This window comes from Panthera uncia, unplaced genomic scaffold (assembly GCF_023721935.1).
Source record: "Panthera uncia isolate 11264 unplaced genomic scaffold, Puncia_PCG_1.0 HiC_scaffold_81, whole genome shotgun sequence".
NCBI lineage: Eukaryota > Metazoa > Chordata > Mammalia > Carnivora > Felidae > Panthera > Panthera uncia.
Genome location: NW_026059990.1, coordinates 2,601 through 21,587, shown reverse-complemented (window position 1 = coordinate 21,587; position 18,987 = coordinate 2,601). Strand labels below are relative to the sequence as shown.

The 18,987-nt window shown below is 57.1% G+C and overlaps 2 protein-coding genes across 3 annotated transcripts; both read right to left on the bottom strand.

Moving 5' to 3' along the window:
- Positions 1 to 127: 127 nt before the first annotated feature.
- Positions 128 to 12,471, bottom strand: LOC125918452 (autism susceptibility gene 2 protein homolog). Its single transcript, XM_049624450.1, is given in 21 exon segments — positions 128 to 1,311; positions 1,444 to 1,651; positions 1,775 to 1,858; positions 2,827 to 2,907; positions 3,013 to 3,133; positions 3,443 to 3,514; positions 3,894 to 3,923; positions 4,725 to 4,793; positions 5,030 to 5,125; positions 5,340 to 5,384; positions 5,501 to 5,632; positions 5,634 to 5,707; positions 5,914 to 6,094; positions 6,096 to 6,167; positions 6,169 to 6,217; positions 7,614 to 7,914; positions 8,006 to 8,054; positions 9,115 to 9,144; positions 9,265 to 9,300; positions 10,039 to 10,218; positions 10,508 to 12,471. Coding segments are annotated over 21 exon segments (2,952 nt in total). The 5' UTR covers positions 10,964 to 12,471; the 3' UTR covers positions 128 to 725.
- A 1,046-nt stretch (positions 12,472 to 13,517) lies between these two features.
- LOC125918453 (proline-rich protein 14-like) lies at positions 13,518 to 18,510 on the bottom strand. Of its 2 annotated transcripts, none has more exons than XM_049624451.1 (12): positions 18,369 to 18,510; positions 17,498 to 17,569; positions 17,205 to 17,373; positions 16,430 to 16,551; positions 16,170 to 16,359; positions 15,892 to 15,935; positions 15,581 to 15,690; positions 14,691 to 15,279; positions 14,485 to 14,554; positions 14,313 to 14,404; positions 13,981 to 14,052; positions 13,518 to 13,890 (listed from the first exon to the last, which is right to left on the bottom strand). In XM_049624451.1, the coding sequence occupies exons 2-12, from the start codon at positions 17,518 to 17,520 to the stop codon at positions 13,611 to 13,613; spliced, it is 1,761 nt and encodes a 586-aa protein (XP_049480408.1). In that variant the 5' UTR covers positions 17,521 to 17,569; positions 18,369 to 18,510; the 3' UTR covers positions 13,518 to 13,610. The 2 variants fall into 2 exon arrangements, with proteins under 2 accessions (XP_049480408.1, XP_049480409.1); XM_049624452.1 differs by having other exon boundaries at positions 15,581 to 15,645.
- Between the last annotated feature and the right edge of the window lie 477 nt (positions 18,511 to 18,987).

Sequence of the window (18,987 nt, the reverse complement as noted above, 5' to 3'; positions counted from 1 at the left end):
CCCCTGTTGCTCTGTCTCCCGCTGACTCCGTATTTCCAGGGATAAGCCCTGGGTTCCTGCCTGTCCCCTCCCAGCTCTTCCCTCTACAATCCCCCCTCCCCCCCACAGAGAGGCCAGAGGCTAGGAACACAGCACCAGTCTGAGGATTTAATTAACCAGGAAGGGGGGTTATTGGGAGGGGCACCCCTGTAAAAATGTACAAAAGGTCTGGGGGGCTATGTGGAAGGGGAGATAAATATGTACATGGAACCCCCCTTCCGTTAGCCCCTCCTCCCCCAGCCCTGAGAGGGCATGAGGACTTGGGTGGTAGGTGAAGGGGAGGGGGGGCACTTTGGCCTCTGGCTTAGTGAGCCCTTGGGGAGGCAGGCCAAGGGCCTAGGGGCCCTCAGAGGGGGCGATGGTGTACCTCAGGAGATCATGAGCTATGACCTCTGAAATGACCCCCACTCTCATCTCTCCCATGTACACACACACGCGCGCACACACACACTCACACACACACCCCTCTCTCTAGAGGATTGTGACCTCTGCCCTCCCAGTGACCCCAAGGTCCATCTGATGCTTGATCTTGTGGGGGTTGGGGCTTCTGCTCCCAGGTTCCATGACCTCAGAGATGGCTGGTGAGGTCATGACCTCTGCCCTCTAGCCCTGGCTTGAAACCTCAGCTCTAGGACCTTGTCAAAAGGAAAGGGGGATGGAGCTTGGCCCCCGCCCCTCCCCTTCCCTCACCTGTCAGCCCGGGCTGGGCCAGGGGCCCTAGGTGGGGAACTAGGCCGGGGGGCGGGCACAAGTGGAGGTGGTGCCCCCAAAAGGGCTCCTGGGGGGGTCTTGCTGAGAAGGTGAGGGGTTCCCGGGGCCGCAGCAGGTGGCGGTGGCGGGGCCAAGCGGCTGTATAGCAGGGGGTGGGCAGGCTCCAGACCGTAGAGGCGGGCGGCAGCCACAGCCCCTGGTCCAGTCAGCTCCTCGCCAGCCTCATAGAAGCGGGGTGGCCTAGCAAGGCGAGGGGGCCCTGCCAACCAGGTTGGCTCCAGAAAGCCAGCACAGCGCTCTGGGGGACTAGGGCCCAGAAAAGGGGGTGGCCGGGGCCTCTCAAACAGTAGGTGAAGGCCCTGAGGCCCGGTGGTGGCGGCGGCAGCGGCGGCGGCGGCGGCGGCGGCGGCGGCAGCGGCGGCGGCGGCGGCGGCGGCCTCCTCCTTCCGTTCTTCCTTTACCCGCACTGATTCCTTGGCCGGTCTGGCCCCTTCCTCGCCAGCCCTGGCCTTGGGAGTAGCAGGAGAAACTCGGAGCTGGGGCCGTGAGAAGGGGAGGTCCCTGTGGGAAAGAATGGAGGTACTCCAGTGGTCTGACCAGGCTGCGACCAGACCAGGCTTCGGGGAGGGAGGGCCAGGGGTGTGGGCAGTGGGGGGGGGGGGGGGGGGGGAGGGGGGGGGCGGGGAAGCACACCTGTCTTTCTCCTCCTTGGTGATAGAGGGCTCTCTCCGCTCCACAGGCCGCTCCTTGTCTGAGCCTGGAGTCCGGGCGGCCTCAGGGGGCCGGACCCAGGCAGGAAAGGCCAGAGGACTGCGGTGCAGGCGGCCCCATGGGTCTGGCGGGGAGGCGAAGGCTGGTGGAGCCCCTGGGCTTTCTTTCTGGGCAAAGACGGCGCCGGAGTCTAGACAGAGGGCGAAGCAGGGAGTGACAGGAGCCACGAGGAGGAGGCCCCACTCAGGGACAACCCCCCCCTCCCCAGCCCACTGCCACAGCCACCCACCCGCCCCACCCCACCCGCACTCACTGAATGTGGGGCTGCCCAGGCCTCCAAAGGCCCCGTTGGAGAGGGCAGCCAAAGAGGCGAAGCTTGTGGGACGCCCAAAGGGATCTGTGGGAGAAAAGGGGAATGGTCAGAGCGTCGGCAGCCGGCTCTGATCAGGCACCAAGACTGGCAGGGAAGAGGCAGCTTATTAGCAAGCAGGCCCCAGAGCTCTCGGCCGCTTGGGTCTTGGTTTTAACCACCAGGCGCTGAACACCTCCTTAGGCCTGGCAAGGCACTAGGCTTTGACATGCATCGTGTTGTTTAACTTCACAAACAACAAGCCCCACTAGGCAGACAGGATCACTCCCACTTAAAGATGAGGAAACAGGCTCAGAGAAGTGAAGTGACTTGCCAACGGTCATCTAGCCAGTAAATGGTACCCCCAGCCCAAGGCCTCTCTGACTCCAGAGGTCAAGGTCTTACCCCACAATCCCCCGACACCAGCCACCCAGACTGGCTCTAGAGCAAACCATTCACCCGAAGATCTCTGCTGGCTTCCTCCCACCTGGCATGCAGGGCCTTTCCCAACCTGACCCTAACTTCATGCACATAGCCAGTCAGAACAACTAACCTACCCCGCTAGGGGAACATCTCACAACTTCCTCTTCCAGGAACACCTAATCCTATGCTATCAGGCTCAATTCCCTTGTGTCTACACAGACCCGAGTTAAATCTCCCCACGAAGCCTGACAAGACTGCTAGGAGCCAGCGACTATGTTCTCACCTGGGCGTGCACAGCCTTCCTCCACCCTCCTCTCCCAGGTGGCACACTATACCCCCTACCACTGGCTATTTCAGAGACAGTGTCTGAGGTGGCAGAGATTGGCAATCGCTTCTCCCTTCCCTATCCCACTTCACAGGTGACAAGATCAAGGCTCAGAGGGGTTAAAGTAACTCGCCCAAGGTCACGAATCAAGTGGAACCAGGCCTACCCCCATTCCAGCCGCCTCTCAAGTCTAATTTCCATCCCCAGCTTGAGAACTCCTGAAGTCAGGGACAAGGCCTGGGTTGCCCAACATGCCCTTGGCTCTTACCAATGTGGGTGCTGGGGCTCAGAAAGGTTCCGTGGGCCCCGGGAGCTGCGGTGAAAGGGTTGGCTGCAGCGTGGACGGCACCTGGGGCAGAGAGGTGGGAGATTCTGGTGAGGCTGAGTGGGCGCAAGGTGGGCCTTGGGCTATAGACAGGGAACCTCAGGCCCTGAGAGGGCTGGCCAGACTCACCAGTCGCAGTGAAGAGGGAGGCGGCCGGGTGGGAGAGCTCCTGCCCAGGGGGCAGGGCCCCATAGGGCCCCGGAAGGCAGGGCAGGAGGTCGTTCCGAAAGTCAAGCTTGTGGGAGTCGCCCTGCGTGGGACAGGGAGAGGGGTGGTGAGTGAGGAGCCAGGTGAAGTCCCGCTCTTGCTCTTCCACCCCTAGGTCCCCTCCAAGGGCTGGCGGGCGCCAAGAAGGGGCTTGGGTGCCTAGCCTCTGCCTCTCTCAGAGCCTTCTCAGACCACCTCCCCCTAGTTAGCCAGACAACCTAGTACTAACTGTGAAAATGCTCAGGCAGTGACCGGGACAGAGCCAAGCAATTCGGCCAAGCTCTGCCAAAGGCAGATGCCCAGGGCTCAGGCTGGCCCACTCTCGCTCTCCCCAGCCCTCCGGCCCCAGTACCTTCATCTTTTCCTGGTGTCTCAGGATCATGTAAGCCACGCGCACGTGCATGGCACACCACTTCCCTGGTTTCTGCCGCCCCAGAAGGATAACCAAAGGGAAAGGGAAGGAAAGAACGTTCACTCATCGCCCACTCCAGGCCTGGTCCTAGGCCCAACCTTGCCACACAACATCCCCACTCATCATCCCTACAACTGAGGGATGACTAGGTTCATTTCACAGCCTAGGAAACTGAGGCTCAGAGAGATAAACTGTCTTGCCCAAGGTCCCACGGCCAGTTACATCAGAACCCAGGTCTGTAGCTTGTAAGCCTTTCCCTTTCTGCTGTTCCACATCTGGCTGCCTCCATGTCTTGGGCTTCTCGCTCATTCCCAAGCAAGACCCGCCCTTAGCCAAACACCCTGACACCAGCCCGCAGCCTCATGCAGCCTGAGGTCCTCACCAAACTCACCCTCAAAGGTGGCCGGAAATGGTCGGGGATCTGGGGATGGCAAAGCAGAGATTGGCGGCGATTCAGACCTGTTTACTGTCTTGGGCACCTCGTCTCCACAGTCCCCAATCCCCACCCAAACACCAGAGCACTTGTGTGGCTCCCTCGGGCCTTGCCTGCCTCTGTCAAGACTGATTTCCCCATCTCTCCCACTCTGGGTATCTCCCCTCCAGCACTAAGGTCTTGAACCAGGCCCCAAGGACGTGCCCCTGCCTCGAGGACTGGGGAGTGAGGAGGCAAACAGGCAGCTTTCTCAATCTCAGAACCTATCCTACTAACAGCTTTACATAGTGAGACTCTGCTGAAGACTCCTCTAGTAAAAAAAACCTTTACTGCTGCTAAAAGAGGTTGCAAAATCTCTGGTCTAGTCTACCCTTTAGGAAACACATCCCGTGCTTTTCATGACATTCCCAGAGCCGTGGGCTCTAAGGCTGCTCCCTGTGCCACTTCACAAAGGAGCAGCTTATCTTTTCATTCATTGTTTTATGGACAGGACTTCCTGGTGTGATGTCACTTGAAAAAAAAAAAAAAAGGATTTTGTAACTTGAAAAATTAGAAAACTCCTACAAAAACTACTCTCCTAGTAAGCTCACTTCTGGGACAACTTCATGAAATTTCCTATTCCTCATGCATGGTAAACCTTGTCCTTTACAGAAATTCCCTCTCGTGAGATTCTCAGGGATGCCCCCGATCGTGTATTAAAGGCAGGAATCAGTCGTTCACTTTCAATCAACCCTGCTCTCCCTCAACAGATATTCTAGTTCCCCCAGGACCTGCCTTGGCCCCCCTCACCTGTGTCCCCTTTTGGGGAAGCCCGCTCGGCACTGGCCCCAGTCGTGGTGGCAGCTCGGGGTTCGTGCTCTGGGAAAGGGGAGTGGAGGGATCAGTCAGGAGAGCTGGCGCCAGGCATAAAAAGGGGTCTGGAACCAAGCTGGGGGCTGGGACAGGGAGGGTGCATTGGCTCTGAAGAAATCTAGGTCCACAAGGGGAGGACAGGAGAATGGGTGTGGTTTTGGGGAACGGAAGGAGGGATGTGGATCCGGGGCGTCTGGGTTTGTACAGGGTGGGAGGTGGTGGTACTTGGATTGGGAGCTCACCTTGGGCTGGAAGGCCCCCTGCAGGGAGCCAAAGGAGACAGCCGGCGGGAGGCCCGGAGGGAGGCCGGGCACTGCGGGAGGGAAGGCCGTGTACGGCTGTGGAGAGAAGGGGACTAGTCCCAGCTGGGGGTGGAGGGGCAGCCCACGTCTCGTCTGCCCATCGATCCTCTGGCCTCCACCCTAAAATCCCCCAGGGAGCTCTCCCAGGCTCAAGGCTCTTGCTTTTAAGCTGAAGACTGGATCCCCAACAGTCAGGGCCACACGCGTTGATGCATCCATCACATAACACACCACACACACACACACTCACATTATGCCGGAAAAGGCCTTCCATCTTTCCTGGATATTTCTCAAACTAGGGAAGAGAAGGGAAGAGTAAGCTGCCAGCCAGGGACCCGTGATCTTCCCCTGGAAGCCACACCCTCCCCCCCAAGTCTCTGAGCCTCATCACCAGCCCAATGAGGAGCTCACCATGTGGGGGCCATGGGGTGGCAGCAGGCCCGGGGGATAAGGGGTGAAGTGCTGGTGGGTGTGCTGGTGGGTGTGCTGGTGCTGGTGGTTGTGCTGGTGGAACTGGAAGGCCAGGGGCCGGGCGGAGCCCCCCTGCCCCCACCACCTCGGGGCCACCCTGGGCATTCAGGTAGCGAGAGTTCAGGTCCTGGCCGATCAGGTCCTGCTCTGTGGGAGGGGAGGGGGAGAAGGCTTTAATATCTGTCGCCACCAGGTCAGCCTCCTTGGGCCCAGGTGACTGGCCTTCCCTTCTGGCCTTTAGCCACTCCCTCCTCAAGCCCTGATGTCTGCTGAGGTCCAGCTGCCCCAAAGCCGACTGGGCCCAAGCCCGGGGCCATGGCCCCCCACCCCCCCGGCCAGGACCCCAAACTCACCAGAAAGGGCGTTAGCGGCTGAGGCCCCAGGGTGCCCTGGCACCTGCAGCAGGGGTGGGGGTGGGGGCAGGGTGGGGCCAGGGGAGAACAAGGAGGGGTGGGGGGGTGGTGGGGGGGGCCGCAGCCCAGGGGGGGGAAAGCTGTGGGTGGACAAAGGCAGGGGCAGTGAGGGCGTCGGGGGGCCGGTGGGTGAGCTGCGCGGACGAGGAGGAGGCAGATGAGGAGGAAGAGGACGAAGAGGATGATGAGGGGGGGAGGCTGAGCCACGGGAGGGGCCGGGGCCTTGGGGGGCGGCCGTGAAGAGCTGGGGAGAGAAGTGGGGAGATGAGTGAGGGGTTGGGAGGTGCCAGCTCTGACGGGAGGGGGTCAGAAGCCTGGGCGATACCTTGACCCTGGTTCTCCAACATGGAAGGTGGTAGAACCCGGCCCCCAGGACCCCCACCCCCGCCCAGGGAGCCCATCCTCAGACTGAGGTACCTCCCACACCCAGCGACCCCCACGCTCTCCCTCTCCAGATCTCTTCCACACAGCTGCCCGGACGTCTCTGGCCACATGACTTGCGCCCTTTTCTGACTCAACTGCAGCACGAAACATGTCGTTCACTTTGCCGCTTAGTTACAACCTAAGCCACCTGGGTTCCCACCCTAAGACAGTGGAAGCAGCACCTCCCTGGCCTGGCCTAGGAGTCAGGTGACCTGAATTCTAGGCCCGTCTTGCCACTGACACCCTGGGTGACCTTGAGCAAGTCACTGCCCCTCTCTGAGCCTTAGTTTTCTCAAGAATAAGAAAAAGAACGATAATGAAAATGACAACAATAGAACAGCATCGATAATGATAATAATAGTGTCAGTGATTCTTACCCTTTAACAAGCACTTACTGTAGGTCAAGTGCTGGCACCTGCTTTACATGCTAATCCAAATCTCCAACATGTCACACCACCTTCCCAACCGCTGCTGCGTCCGTGCAACCACCTGTACCATTTACTTCTTTCTTTAATTTAACTCTTTCTTGGCTTTTCACTTAGCCTCGCCCAAGCCACACATGTGAAATCAAGGGTTTGAGATACTAGTCATGTTTTTCTAAAGCAAGTAACAACTGAAAAAAATTTACTCACGTAACAGCTCAAATTATCTCACGCACCACTGACGATGCACGTACACACTTTGGGAAACACTGCATTAACTCATAATTAATCCTCACAATAGCTTTGTTAGGATGAAGGTACTCTTGCTATTTCTTTTTACAGGAGGAGGAAATGGAGGCTCAGAGAGATTAAGTGACTTGTCAAAAATCACACAGTCACTATGTGGCAGAGCAAGATTTTGAGTCCAGGTCTGACTGACACCAAAGCCAGCACCCTTAATCATCATGTCAGCATTTCCCAAAGTATGTTCTGAAGAACAGTATTCCTAGCAGATGTGCCCTGCAAGAAGGTCTCACCAGCAAATAAAATTGAGAAACGGCACAAAGCGGATTTCCCTGCATGTGAATGTAGGGTGGAAAGGTTCTGGTAAGTCCTGCAAGCAAGTAACTTCTTTAAATCTGTTTCACCCAGTGTCTCTAGAACTTTTCAGCCTCGGAATCCTTTCTTCAAGTCACATCCCACAGGTACCATCCCATGTCCCAGCCACAGAATGCAGGGGTTGGCGCCAAAATGACCAGGTCCTTCCAGATCAGACCAAACCCCTGGACCACTCACCTGCCAGTGCTGAGGTCCAGGCTGCTGCCATAGGGAGAAGTGCGGAGGCCGAAGGGCGAGACCCGAAGCTGCAGCTGGGGCTGGGGTGGGGGTGGCAGACTGGGGGCGGCCGGCAGGGGTGCAGGGGGTGAGACAGGAGGCCGAGGGGCCGGTGCAGGCGGTGGTTCCTTCGGGGGGAAAGGCACTAGCAGCGGGTCGGGCCCTGGGGGCTGTTCCTGGCTCCGCTCCAGGCCCGACACTTTAGGGACTACGGAGAGTTTTGCTTCACAGTTCCCATTGAAGGCGCCGTGGGGGCCCGAGGCTGTGGGGACAGGACAGCAGACATATTCAGTTGAGGCCCACGCTCACCCAACTTCCCTCCCTTGTCTCCAGCCCCAGCCCTTGAGACCAACCTTTGCTGGTTGAGACAGTAAAGGATGGATCGAGGTCATCATCGGAGACCTGGGGAAGAAGGGTAGGGACAGGGTCAGGTTCTGCTCAGGAAGGCTCTAACCCAGGAAGGCTAACAGCCTCTAGAGCCTGCTAGGAATAAGTGATGGTAATAAGTCTATTTCACCAGCTTAGCTAAAATCCAGCAAAGACTATGGGCTCCAGAGGGCCTATCCTTGGGGAAAAGGGTAGGATAGCTGAGCCTGAAATTAGACCAGGAGAACTGAATCAAGGTAGAACTTACATAGCAAAGAAGTAGACACATCAAAGCAAAAATGTTAGAGATCACTAACTGCTGGCCCACATGTCTACCTGACTTACAGATCAGTTTGGTCCACAAGTGTTAGCAAAATCTTTGAAAATTAATTGCTGATAAATGCAAGACGTCCTCATAAAAACTCAGACTTGCAGGTTCTCTTAAAAACTGGCTCCTATTCTTGCATGAAATTAGCTAGAACTAGACAGTGGTCACCTCCTTTAGACAGACAAGAACTCTCTGGTTCACCACAGCCCCTGTCCAGCCAACTTTTTAAGCTAAAACAAGACACACATCAGGGAATACAAACTCAGTTAGTTATAGGAGTAGAGCATCAACTGCTACAACACATTATTTCAAAACAAGCACGTCAAGCCTGATGCAAAAACCGAAATCTAATTTATAAGACTTGTTCTGACACTGACCACAACAGTTTAGAATCTTCACTGCCATAATCTCTGCTTGGGACTCTAATCTGTGAGAGCAGACTAACTGCTAGCAGGAAGGACCAGCTTAGTTTCACAGTCACCTAGGATTTCTGTGGAGAACCACTGGTATCTCCAAAGGCTTTGAAAAACGTGGGATACCGAAACATGGGCTTTCTAATCTTTGTTCATCTGGCGCTAGTTACTAAAGAAAAGAAGTCATTTACCCTCTCAATCTCCCTCCCCCTCCCCACATTCAATCCTGGCCCACCCTAACCTATGTTCCCCACTCAAGGGGAGGCTCTGTCTGCTGCACATAGGAGACCTTTAAGCTGCAGTACATTTTACAAGTTGTAACACTGCCCACCCCACAAGTTCTACCCCCACTCACCCTCTCGTCCAGATCGCTTTCTGCATCGCACTGGGGAGAAGGAAAGACAGAGATGTCACAAGAGGGAAGAAGAGTGGGGCCCAAGGTAGAGAGGGGACTTCCAAAGAGGAATTGAGAGGGGAGGGACCAGTACAGGTGGAGAGCACTTACTATGTATCCAGCTTCCAGAGAATGACGGGAGGAGGCCTGAGAAAGACCAGAGTCCAGAGGTAAGGGAGGCTGACTGGCAAGGCCTTTGGATAAAGTCTAAACTCCCCAGCAAAGAACTCAAGGTCTTTCATGACATGCTCAATCCTTTTCCAGCTACTTCTCCTGCTAGTGCCCACCGTTCCCAATGTTCTATCTTCCAAATACATTCTCACATCTCTGTGTTTTTGCTCAAAACAACTTGGCTCGTTTCTTCTCTTAACACAATTATGACTATCCTTCAAGGCCTGACTAAGACATCCTAGGGGGCTTTCCCTAACCACAACCCTCCTCCCATCCCCCAGGCAGAATGAGTGGCTTCCTCATGTGGGTTTCTACAGCATCTCTCCCAGACCTCTGCCTTCTACAGCTTCTCAGATTTTGGTCTAGGTATTTGTTCACAGATTGTTTTTTTCTTGGGAGATTACTACTGCCTCAAGAGAGAGGGCTGAGACCCTATCTAATTCATTTACGATTCAGTGAAATCTCTTTGATACAGCTCTGAATTATCAACGTGTCTGAAACAGAGCCAACCAAAAGCAGAAAAGTCTGACTGTAGGAATGTCTCTGTCAGACCCGGACTGAGGAGTAGAGGGCTCAAATTTGCTCTGCCTTCTTTGCCCTTAAAAAATAAAATCACTGTTTACGATGGGCAGTGGCATTACTGATGAAAAACAGGTCTATGTGAAGGACGTTCTGCCCAGAGTTTTAAAGGACAAGGATCTATGACAAGCTCACCTCTTTCCTTCTCCGTTTATTGGGCCATTTTCGGGCCCGATCCCCAGAGGGCCGGCCAGGCTCCCGATCAGAGCTGTCCCCTGGCTCCCCAGTGGCCCCACTGGAGCCCCCCCTCTTCCGCTTCCCAGAATGCTTCAGCCGATGTTCCAGTCGCTCTGGGGGCTGAAGAGATGCATCCTTCTGTGGAGGAGGAGGTGGGACTAAAGTAGATGGAGAAAGGAAAGCTCCCGACCTCTCTGGGGGTGACCAGGCTACCAAAGTGGCTCTCAGACCAGATAACCTGGTTGGTCCCTGGAGACTAACTCTACCTCCTCCCACCCCAGGGTGGGGCAGAGGCCTGGCCAGAGGAGCCGGTTGCTCTGGTTTGGGGTGCCAGCATTCCCCCCTCAACTCCACCCACTCCAGGCACGATACCCTTCTCCCTGCCCCTCTGAAGCCCCCAAAGGTCCCCAGCCCCACCAGGCCCCACCTGCAAGGCCTCAAGGCTGGCGAAGCTGGCGATGGCGAAGCCATCGATCAAGTCCTCCTCTTCTTCTTCCTCCTCCTCAGGCTCCTCCTCGGCCTCCCCGTCGTCTGCGCCCCCCTCCTCCTCCTCCTCCTCTTCCTCCCCGCGGCTGCCCGAGCCGGCAGGCCGCTTCCGAGCTCGGGGTCGCGGGGGCCGAGGCCTGGGACGAGGCCGCCGTCGTCTCGGGCCTCCGGGCCGCTCTCCAGACGAGGCTGACGACCAAGGCCTGGCCGGCGGTGGCGGCGACGAGGACGACGAGGAGCCGCGCGGGGCGGCCAACAGGGCCCGGGGCGCGTCGCCGCCGGGACCTCGGCGGCGCCGCTGCTCCCGGTCTCGGTCTCGGCGCGAGCAGCGCCGCCGCCGCCGCTCCCCCTCAGCGGCCCAGCCCGGGCCCGGAGCCGCGGCCGCTGCCGTCTCCATGGCGACCGCCCTCAGCGCCGCATCCGGAGGCGGCGGGGCCCGAAGCGACCTGTCCGCAGGCCCGGGGTCGCAGGCGCGGCGCTGGCGGCTGCACAGGGACGAAAAGGCCACGGCTTCCCCTTTAAAGCAGGATCTACTGGCCCCGAGCTTGCCCCAAGGCCAAGGCCCGGGGAGCCGGCGCCGCCCCCGGGGCGACAAGCCCGAGGGCCCCCCCTGTGGGGCCGGCGGGGCCGAGACGCTGAAAACGGGGCGGCCGTCCCTTTAAGGCGAGGCCTCAAGTTGTCCAGCCCCTGACCCCTTTAAAACGACCCGATGGTGTCCAGCCGGCCTAGTGCAGTGGCCGCCCCCTGCCAGGGGTCGAGACAAGTCTCCCCGAGGAAGAGGAAGGGCCACCCCTTTAAAAGGGACCGAAAGCTCGCCCCGAAACGTAGACCTCCCCTTTAAAAGTGTCTCAAGTCCTCCGGCTAAAAGAGGCCACCCCTTTAAGGAGTCCAGGGTCCTCCAAACAGCAGGCCGCCCCTTTAAGGGCCCGGGAGTTAAGTTTCTGGTCCTCCACAAGCGGCCACTTCCCCTTTAAGCTGATTTTAAAGGACTTCTTGCGTGGGAGAGAAACGGCGGTGAGAATCCCCACTCGTTCCAGCTCTCCCAACAGCACAGTTCTCAATTTGTCAAGCTTCTGTTCGATGGCTTCCCCTTTAAGGCTGCCGATGTAGTCTGCCGAGTTCAGTGGCCGCCCCTTTAAGGAGATTTAAAGGGGCCTCCTCCAGGCCCAGCTCTTCCAGCCTCCGCCTCCGGTCGCCATGAAAGGCGAGGGGGGGGGCGGGGCCGCGGGTCCAGCCCTCCAAAGCCCCGGATGTGAGGCAACGGTGACGGGTAGAGCTTCTCTGTCTGCCGACATAAAAGTCTCTTCCTCCTTTCCTCCGTCTCTGCCTGACTTGCGCCGTAAGGGATCCGGAACAGCCGTTGGGCAGCGGGGTAGCTCCAGCGCACCCTCCTGTTGTCTCCTTTGGAGTCCTGGGCCTCTTCTTCGTCAGGACTTCCCTGCCCCTCCTCCCTCTTCCTCCTCAGCCTACGCCTCCTTCCTCTCTCGGCCTCCTCCCACACTCCGCCCCTTTCCCCTCACCCCTCCACAAGCTTAGTCGTTGATAGGTTGAGAAGTGTACGTCAAGGCGAAGGGCGGAGTCAAGCTCCGGGGAATGCGTAATATGTAACCGCCCTCAAATCTTGGATTGGGTATACGTCAGATTAGCCCCGCCCTTCATCAGGTCTTGTGACTAGACTGGTTAGAAGTAAGCGCTTGGGGCGGTCCCTCAGGTGACCCCGCCTCTTCCTGCTCTCTGTTCATTGGCCCGTCTTCAGACAGCGTCGAGACTAGGAGCCAGGAGGTGGTGCGCAAGTTCTAGGAGGCGGTTGGCCGCTGGGCGGCGTGCGGCCGCGGAAAGTGCCTCTCGAAAGCAAGTTACGTCGCCTCTCCCTTTCCGCCGCTTGCCTTAAGTCCACAGGCCGCCTGGCTTTCTCGCGCACGCGCGTTGGCAGTACTGTTGAGCGGCTGGCAACTCAGCGGGATCCCCTCGGTGCCGGGTGGCTCGAGCACGCGGCATGCCTTGCGAGCACCAGACGCGCTAGAAGGAAGCTGCGTCCTCATTATCGTTTCATTGCGTGGGAGAGTGGTCTCCACGTGCTAATAGGAAACACTTTGCACTTGTGTGCCGGCCACGGCCACTTTCTCACATATTAACTCATTTGACAGTAAGTGTTCTTTTAGGAAGGTACTGATATTAGCCCCGTTTTACAGAGGGGGAGGGGAATTAATACACATTGAGTTTCCTACACAGGATTTGGGCTCAAGAAGCCTTAACTGTGCTCTTAGCCACTGCTCTGTTCTGGCCCTAAGTTACCAAAGATGGAGAATGCCACTTCTGGCCTCTGCTTGCCTGGGTTAACCATTTTAACAAGGACATCTCATTACACATTCAGCTTCCTTACTTTACTTAAAAAAAAAAAAAAATCTGTACCTCCAATGTGGGGCTCAAACTCATGACCCCGAGATGGAGTCACATGCTCTACCAACTGAGCCAGCCAGGTGCCCCAGCTTGCTTGTGTGTAAAATGGGTAAAATTCCCTCTCATAGTGCTATCTGCAGGGCAAGTACATGACAGGTTGTTGTAGGTGCTCAATTACAGCTGATTACTCTTATGTCTTGAATCCAGAAGCAAATCCTGGCCTGCATGTTCAGAGGAATTCAGGGCCATATTGATCAAGGCCTTGGTCCACTCTGGGTCCTTCAGTCTCCTCCTTGATGTAAGTGAATTTAGAGAACCCTGCCCAGGGTTCAGAGTCAGTATCTTCTGGAACAGATTCTCAAGTATCCCTCCACACAGGAAAATTCTTAAATCAAGGAAGTATGTCCGATGACCATTCCCCCACTTCCCGTATCAAACCCTCATTGCCTTCCCTGGCACCTCCCCCATTTCCCAGTCTTTGGGAGCCAAAGTAAAAACATCAGCTGGTACTGTCAGTCAATCTCAAACTTAGCCAGAGACATACAAAAGAATCAGAAACATATTGAAAACTTTACTAGAAATATAAAGAAAAAAATATAACTGCCTTAGATGCTTCAGGATGGACGGACAAACAGATGGAGCTCCTAGGTCCGATGGGGATGCTCCCTATCCACTTCCTCCTCCTCCAGGAGTGAGGCATCCAGCTCCTCCAGCCGCTGCTGCAGCAGAGGTCCCACATCTGGGCTGGGGGCCAGGTTGGAGGTAAGGGTCCTGCCAGCTGCAGCCCGGACTCCACGAGATGGCCGCCGGGATCGAGGAAGGCTGCTGTCCCGAAATTCTACAGCCCGCCGAAGCTTCTTTGAGCTGGTGAAAATCAGAGTCCCGTTGCGCTCCCGGGGCTCCTCAAAGATGGTTTCAAAGGTCCTGGACCAGGCAGGGAGGGGTGCTGGTTACCAGCGTGGCCCCTGGTTCCAGCCTTCCCTCTATTACCCCCAAGCCTTCAGAGTTTCTCACCTCCTGGTTGTAGGTGACTGATAATTCTTGTTGGTATAAATTTCTTCTAAGCTGAACTCCTTCTTGTTCAACCTGGGAGCAAAGAGCAGAGGCCATTGCAAAACCCAGGGCCATTGTGCCCTGAAAAAAGGATAAGCAAGGTGTGGTCTATATTTTAGTTTCTGGGACACACTGAGGCCAGGAGTGCTGCCTGAGACAGACATATAGTTCTAAGTGCAAACCATGTTCAGACCAAATTGACTCCTCCCTGAGAGAAGACAGAGCCCCACTTCAGAGGGTCCAAGCCTACACCTATTTGGCCAAGGCAGCTGCATGTACAATGAGCCACTCACCTGATTGGTCGAGGCAGTCCCATTGGTGTAAGGTTTGGCTGAGGACGGACTGGTGTCCTGCGTATTCTGAATCGAGAAACCTTTCCCATGGTCTGCAAAAACAGGGCAGAGGATAAGGGTGCAGCATGGACTCAGAGTCCCACTTGTCTCCTCCCCCCATCTCTACTCCTACCTTGGTCTCAGGGTCTGAAAGCACCTGGTCCTCTGAGGCCCTTGGCTCCTTCCCCTTGGTTGAGCCCAACCTGCAGATAAGGTCAAGGCTCAGGGACAAATAATATTCATAGCAATATCCCCATCTCCTGCCCACTGGATAGTAGGGAAGGAGGCTGGGCCCAGACTGTGGCCAGGGCTTTAAGAAGGGTTTATTGAGAGCACTACCTGGGTTCTGCAGGTTCAGAGAAGGAGGAAGTAGATGCGGTGGACGAACAAGATGTGATGAGGGGAGGAGAGCCTCCCGCTCCTCCAAGAGGGAAGACCTCTTTCCGGAGACAGGGCCGAGGGGGTGGTGGGGCTCGGGCCATCTCTCCACCACCCACAGTGTGCCGCCGGAGCCGTGACCGGCTCGGGTGGTGTGGAGCAGGGGGCCAGCTGCAGGTATCTGGGCCAGGGGGCCCCAGATCGGGGCAGGAGTGGCTTCGGCCCAGAGAGGGCTTAGAAAGAGGTGCTGGGGGATTGTGGTCTTGGGCCCGCCACTGGCGGATAGGGGGCCGGGGACTGACAGATGCAGTGTCCTCAGTAGCCCCAGACTGCTCAGCCTCTGAGATGGCAATCTTCAACTCCAACTTCATGGGAGGTGATGGGGGTGGGGGCCGTGGGGCTTTGTTGGGTGTGAGGAAGATGTCAGCAAAGCTCTCCAGCTTGGAGCGGACGGAACGGAAGAGGGGAGCCAAGCCCCAGGGACTGAGGCGGGGGCGTAAAAGGCTGGACGGCGGTGGGATCGATGGGGGCTCCAGTACAGGATCCGGGGCTAAGGAAAGGAGAGGCTCAGATGGGCATTCCTCAACTGCAGGTGTCTAAGCCCTACTTCAGTAGCCTCAGCTCCTCCCCCAAACACTAAACTTTGCCCACAGAAGTCTAAGCCCACCCCTAAAAAGCTAAGTCCTAAATTGAGGAATTGAACCTCAGACCTCTGAAGTCTACACCCCACCTTCACACACTGAGCTCCCTGAGGGGAAGGAGTTAAGCCCCACCCCCACCTTTGCCTCTGATACTTTTAAACTCAGCTAGGATTTTCCAGAGCCCTAAATCTCATCCCTCTGAGTCCTTACCTCCTGGTGGGCTCTCCAGAGGGTCTTCAGGCAAGGCAGATGGCTGGAATGGGGGATCCAGGTCCCTGGACGGAAGCATTGGCTGGTGAACCACGGTCATGGGCTTGGCTCTGGGGTTAAGGGGAAGGTAAAGGCTGAGGGAGCTTCCAGGTCCAGATCCCACCTGAGCCAGCACCTCCCCTGTCCCTTAAGGCTTCTGAAGGTGCTACAAGGAAGGATTGGACAAGTAAATTCTGATGCCCCTAACTCTAGTTGCCTGGGTAACAGGTGTTGCCTGGACATTTCGATAATTCCTTCCCCAGCCCTCTCACCTTCTTGCTGGGATGATGAAGTTGGGAGTCTCATCAGCAAAGCCCTGGGTGTAAACAAAGAATGTTTTGGGGGAGGCAAGGAAGCCCCCTTCAGCCTTCTTAGCTACCCACATTCCGACCCTCTCAAGTCTCCAAAGGCCTGCCGGGGTTCACACCAAAGACTTTTCCATATAGGTCTTTCCTCGATGTCTTCCATCTAAAATAATATTCTCCTTACTCAGAGCAAAAGCTACCCCAGCTGAACGAGCCCTGACATCCTTACCCCAAAATACTCATACCTCAGCTGCGGGTCTTGAGCTGGCAATGTCTTCTAGCATCACCACCAGAGTAGGCTGGGGGGCCCAGTCCACCTTTTGTGAAGGGCCTTCCTCTGGGCCAGGGGTTGTCCTTGATCTCCGTCTCAGGGTAGAAGGGGGACGGTGGGTGCGGCTCAAGGGCTCTCGGCATAAGTGCAGTGGGTCGGGAGGCCTAGAGAGGACACAGGAATATCAGAGGGGTTCAGTTGTATCCCGTTTACCCTCTATCCTGCCATGCTCACCTGGTCTGCGAGGACCACGTAGCCTGTTGGGATGGAGAGGCAGGCGGCTGGTTTCGGACAGAATCTCGGCGGTTGCTGCGGTGTTGTGGGGTGGTGGTCTCTTCTTGGGGCACCAGGGGAACCTAATTGAGGAGAAAGTGTCAAGAGCAAGGTGATGGACTGAGGTCAGACTGGACAGGGCCTCCCTGAACCTAACAGTGCCCTGTGCCATCAAAGTGACAGAGACTGTGGCTAGAATTCACTTACGAACCCAAAGAAGTGAGTTGAACTGAATCAGGGGCCAGATATTACAGTGTCCTGAGCTGCAGTAATCTCACCCTGGCTATTTGGCGAAATGAAAGGGAGAGAGTAACCTTGGGTGAGTCACTGCCCTATTTGGGGCTTCAGTTTTTTCTAATCTGTGCAATGGAGCCAAAGTCCTCAGCCTGCTTCCCAAGGATAGCCTAAAAGTTTGCCCGGGAAGAAAGCAAGGGTTTCTCATACTTAAGAGTGTAGAGATGTGGTTGCAGCCCAACAGGGTTGATGGTGGGGCAGGCGAGATTCTACCACTGAACCACCAATGCTGGGTTGATAGTGGGGAATGGGCACCAGAGACTCTGCCCAAATCTAGGTTGGATTGAGAGCTAAGCAGAACTCTAGTATTAGTGAGACTGCCTGAGCAGGGTGTGAGAATGAGGTATCTGGACCTCAATTATCCTCACTAGTGATCTAGTTTCACCTTGGTACTGAAGAGAGGACCTGAGGAAGAAGGGGCCTTTCAGTTCAGGGGGCTCACCATACGGGCAGCCATAACATCTTCCAGCACTACAGCCAGGACCCGCCGAGAGGCCTTTTCCAAGGGCGAAGGGGCTGCCAGAGACTGCAGCCTCGGCCGTTTGGGGCTCCTGGCTCCCCATAATGCTCGAGCCAGGGGCTGGCGGCACAGACGTGGCCGGCCAGGTGGGCTGGAGGATGAGAGAAGCAGAAGACAGTCGCCTGGGTCTGTCGTTAGCTCTGCGGTTTCCCCGGTACGGTCGCCAGGCTCCCCGTTTCCCGTGCTCAAGACAGGCGGGCGGGGTGCGCTCTCACCTGGAGTCCCCGGGCAAGTCCATGGGGGAAGCGGCGGCTCCGGGGAGTCCCTGGGGGATCCCAGGCTGCAGCCTGGGATGGGGGGGGGAGCGGGGGAGCGGGGAGTGAGGGCCAGCCCCTCCCCTGGGGCTCCGCCCTTCATGGTCCGCCCAAGGCTCCCGGTAGCCCACAGGCCGGGGCCCTGGGGCGTAAAAGGGCGCCCCCGGCTGGCCGTCCGGAGCGAGTGTCTTCCCGCTGCCGTCGCCCGAAATCAGTGGATCACCCGCGCCCAGACTGGAACTTCCCGGGAGAACCTGGCTTGCAGCGGCCCCAGTTCTCCCACGGCCCCGAGCCTCCTGGTGGGGCCTTTGTCCCTTTAGAATCCGCCCTGAGATCCCCCGGGATCAGCTGGGATCCCGGTCCTGGGAGGCTCACTTTCTGCCGGATCCCTCTGCACTCCTCATCCACTGCCAGCGAGTGGCCGAGAACTCAGAAGCAATACTCTCACACACCGACGGCACCCCCCGCCCCACCAGATCCCCTACACTGGATCCCTGTGGAAAGAATCCTACAGCGCGGTTCCTCCAATCAGACGCCGCGAGGATCCTCCTCTCCCTGTAAGTTTGGGCTCCGCAAAGCTCCACTCAGACAGGGGCAGCCCGAGCTTGAGCATCACGAACTCAGTCCGGATCCCCGGGGATCCACTGTCAAACAGATACCCCCTTCACTCCAATCTCGGGAGGTCCCACCCACCGACCCCATCCTCCACCCCTCCCCGGCTCCCCGCCCAGTGCTCTCCCCAGCCCAGGACCAGATGGTTCAAATGTTTCCTTCCCTCCCTCCTCCCGCCCTCTCTCCAGCCGCTCGGTGCCCTCCCCCGCGCGCCGCTCACCGCCGCCTCCCGCGGATCCCGGGTCTTCGACGGCTCCCACCTCCGGCTCCTTTAAAACCAGCCTTACCCAGCACTGTCCAACCGCCGAGGGCCTTCTTCTCGGAGCCTTCGGGCGCCGCCCAATCGCCGATCCCCGTCTTCCGGGGTGGTGAGAAACTAAGTGAAGCCACCTGGCAGCCATCTTCCCTAGGGGCAAGAAGCCAAATTGGGCACCGCCGCCATTATAGTTGAGGGCAGGTAGCTCTGTCCTCGAAGAACCGAAGTGGACCGGATGGAGTCGTTTTGTGAAGGCCAGTCAGTGGCCGAAGACTATGCCAAGTTTCTTGAACTACTGAGGCAGCTGTAGTGACTAGAGTGCCGCCACGTTTTTTAAGGGCATCTTCCGTTTTTTTTTGTTTTTTTTTTTTTTTTTTTTTTTTTTTTGGTTCTCAGGCCAATAAACGTGAACTGAGTTGCTAGCGACAAGTGAAATTCCCAATTTCCTAGAGAGGCCTCATCGAGGGCGGTTCCGGTTACCCTCCGGGATTCCTCAGCCGGGTTCCCACGTCGCTGAGAAGATCTGGGGAGGGGCTAGGGGCCAGAGACTAAGGATAATGCCACCTCCAGCTCCTGTGTTTGC

Excerpts from the sequence above, each read along its gene's own strand:
- LOC125918453 (XM_049624451.1), bottom strand. The coding sequence starts at position 17,520 with ATGGACTTGCCCGGGGACTCCAG. Across the intron at positions 14,555-14,690 it reads TCTGAACCTGCAGAACCCAG|GTTGGGCTCAACCAAGGGGA; the intron begins GTAGTGCTCTCA and ends CCTTATCTGCAG. Across the intron at positions 14,405-14,484 it reads TTTCAGACCCTGAGACCAAG|ACCATGGGAAAGGTTTCTCG; the intron begins GTAGGAGTAGAG and ends CTGTTTTTGCAG.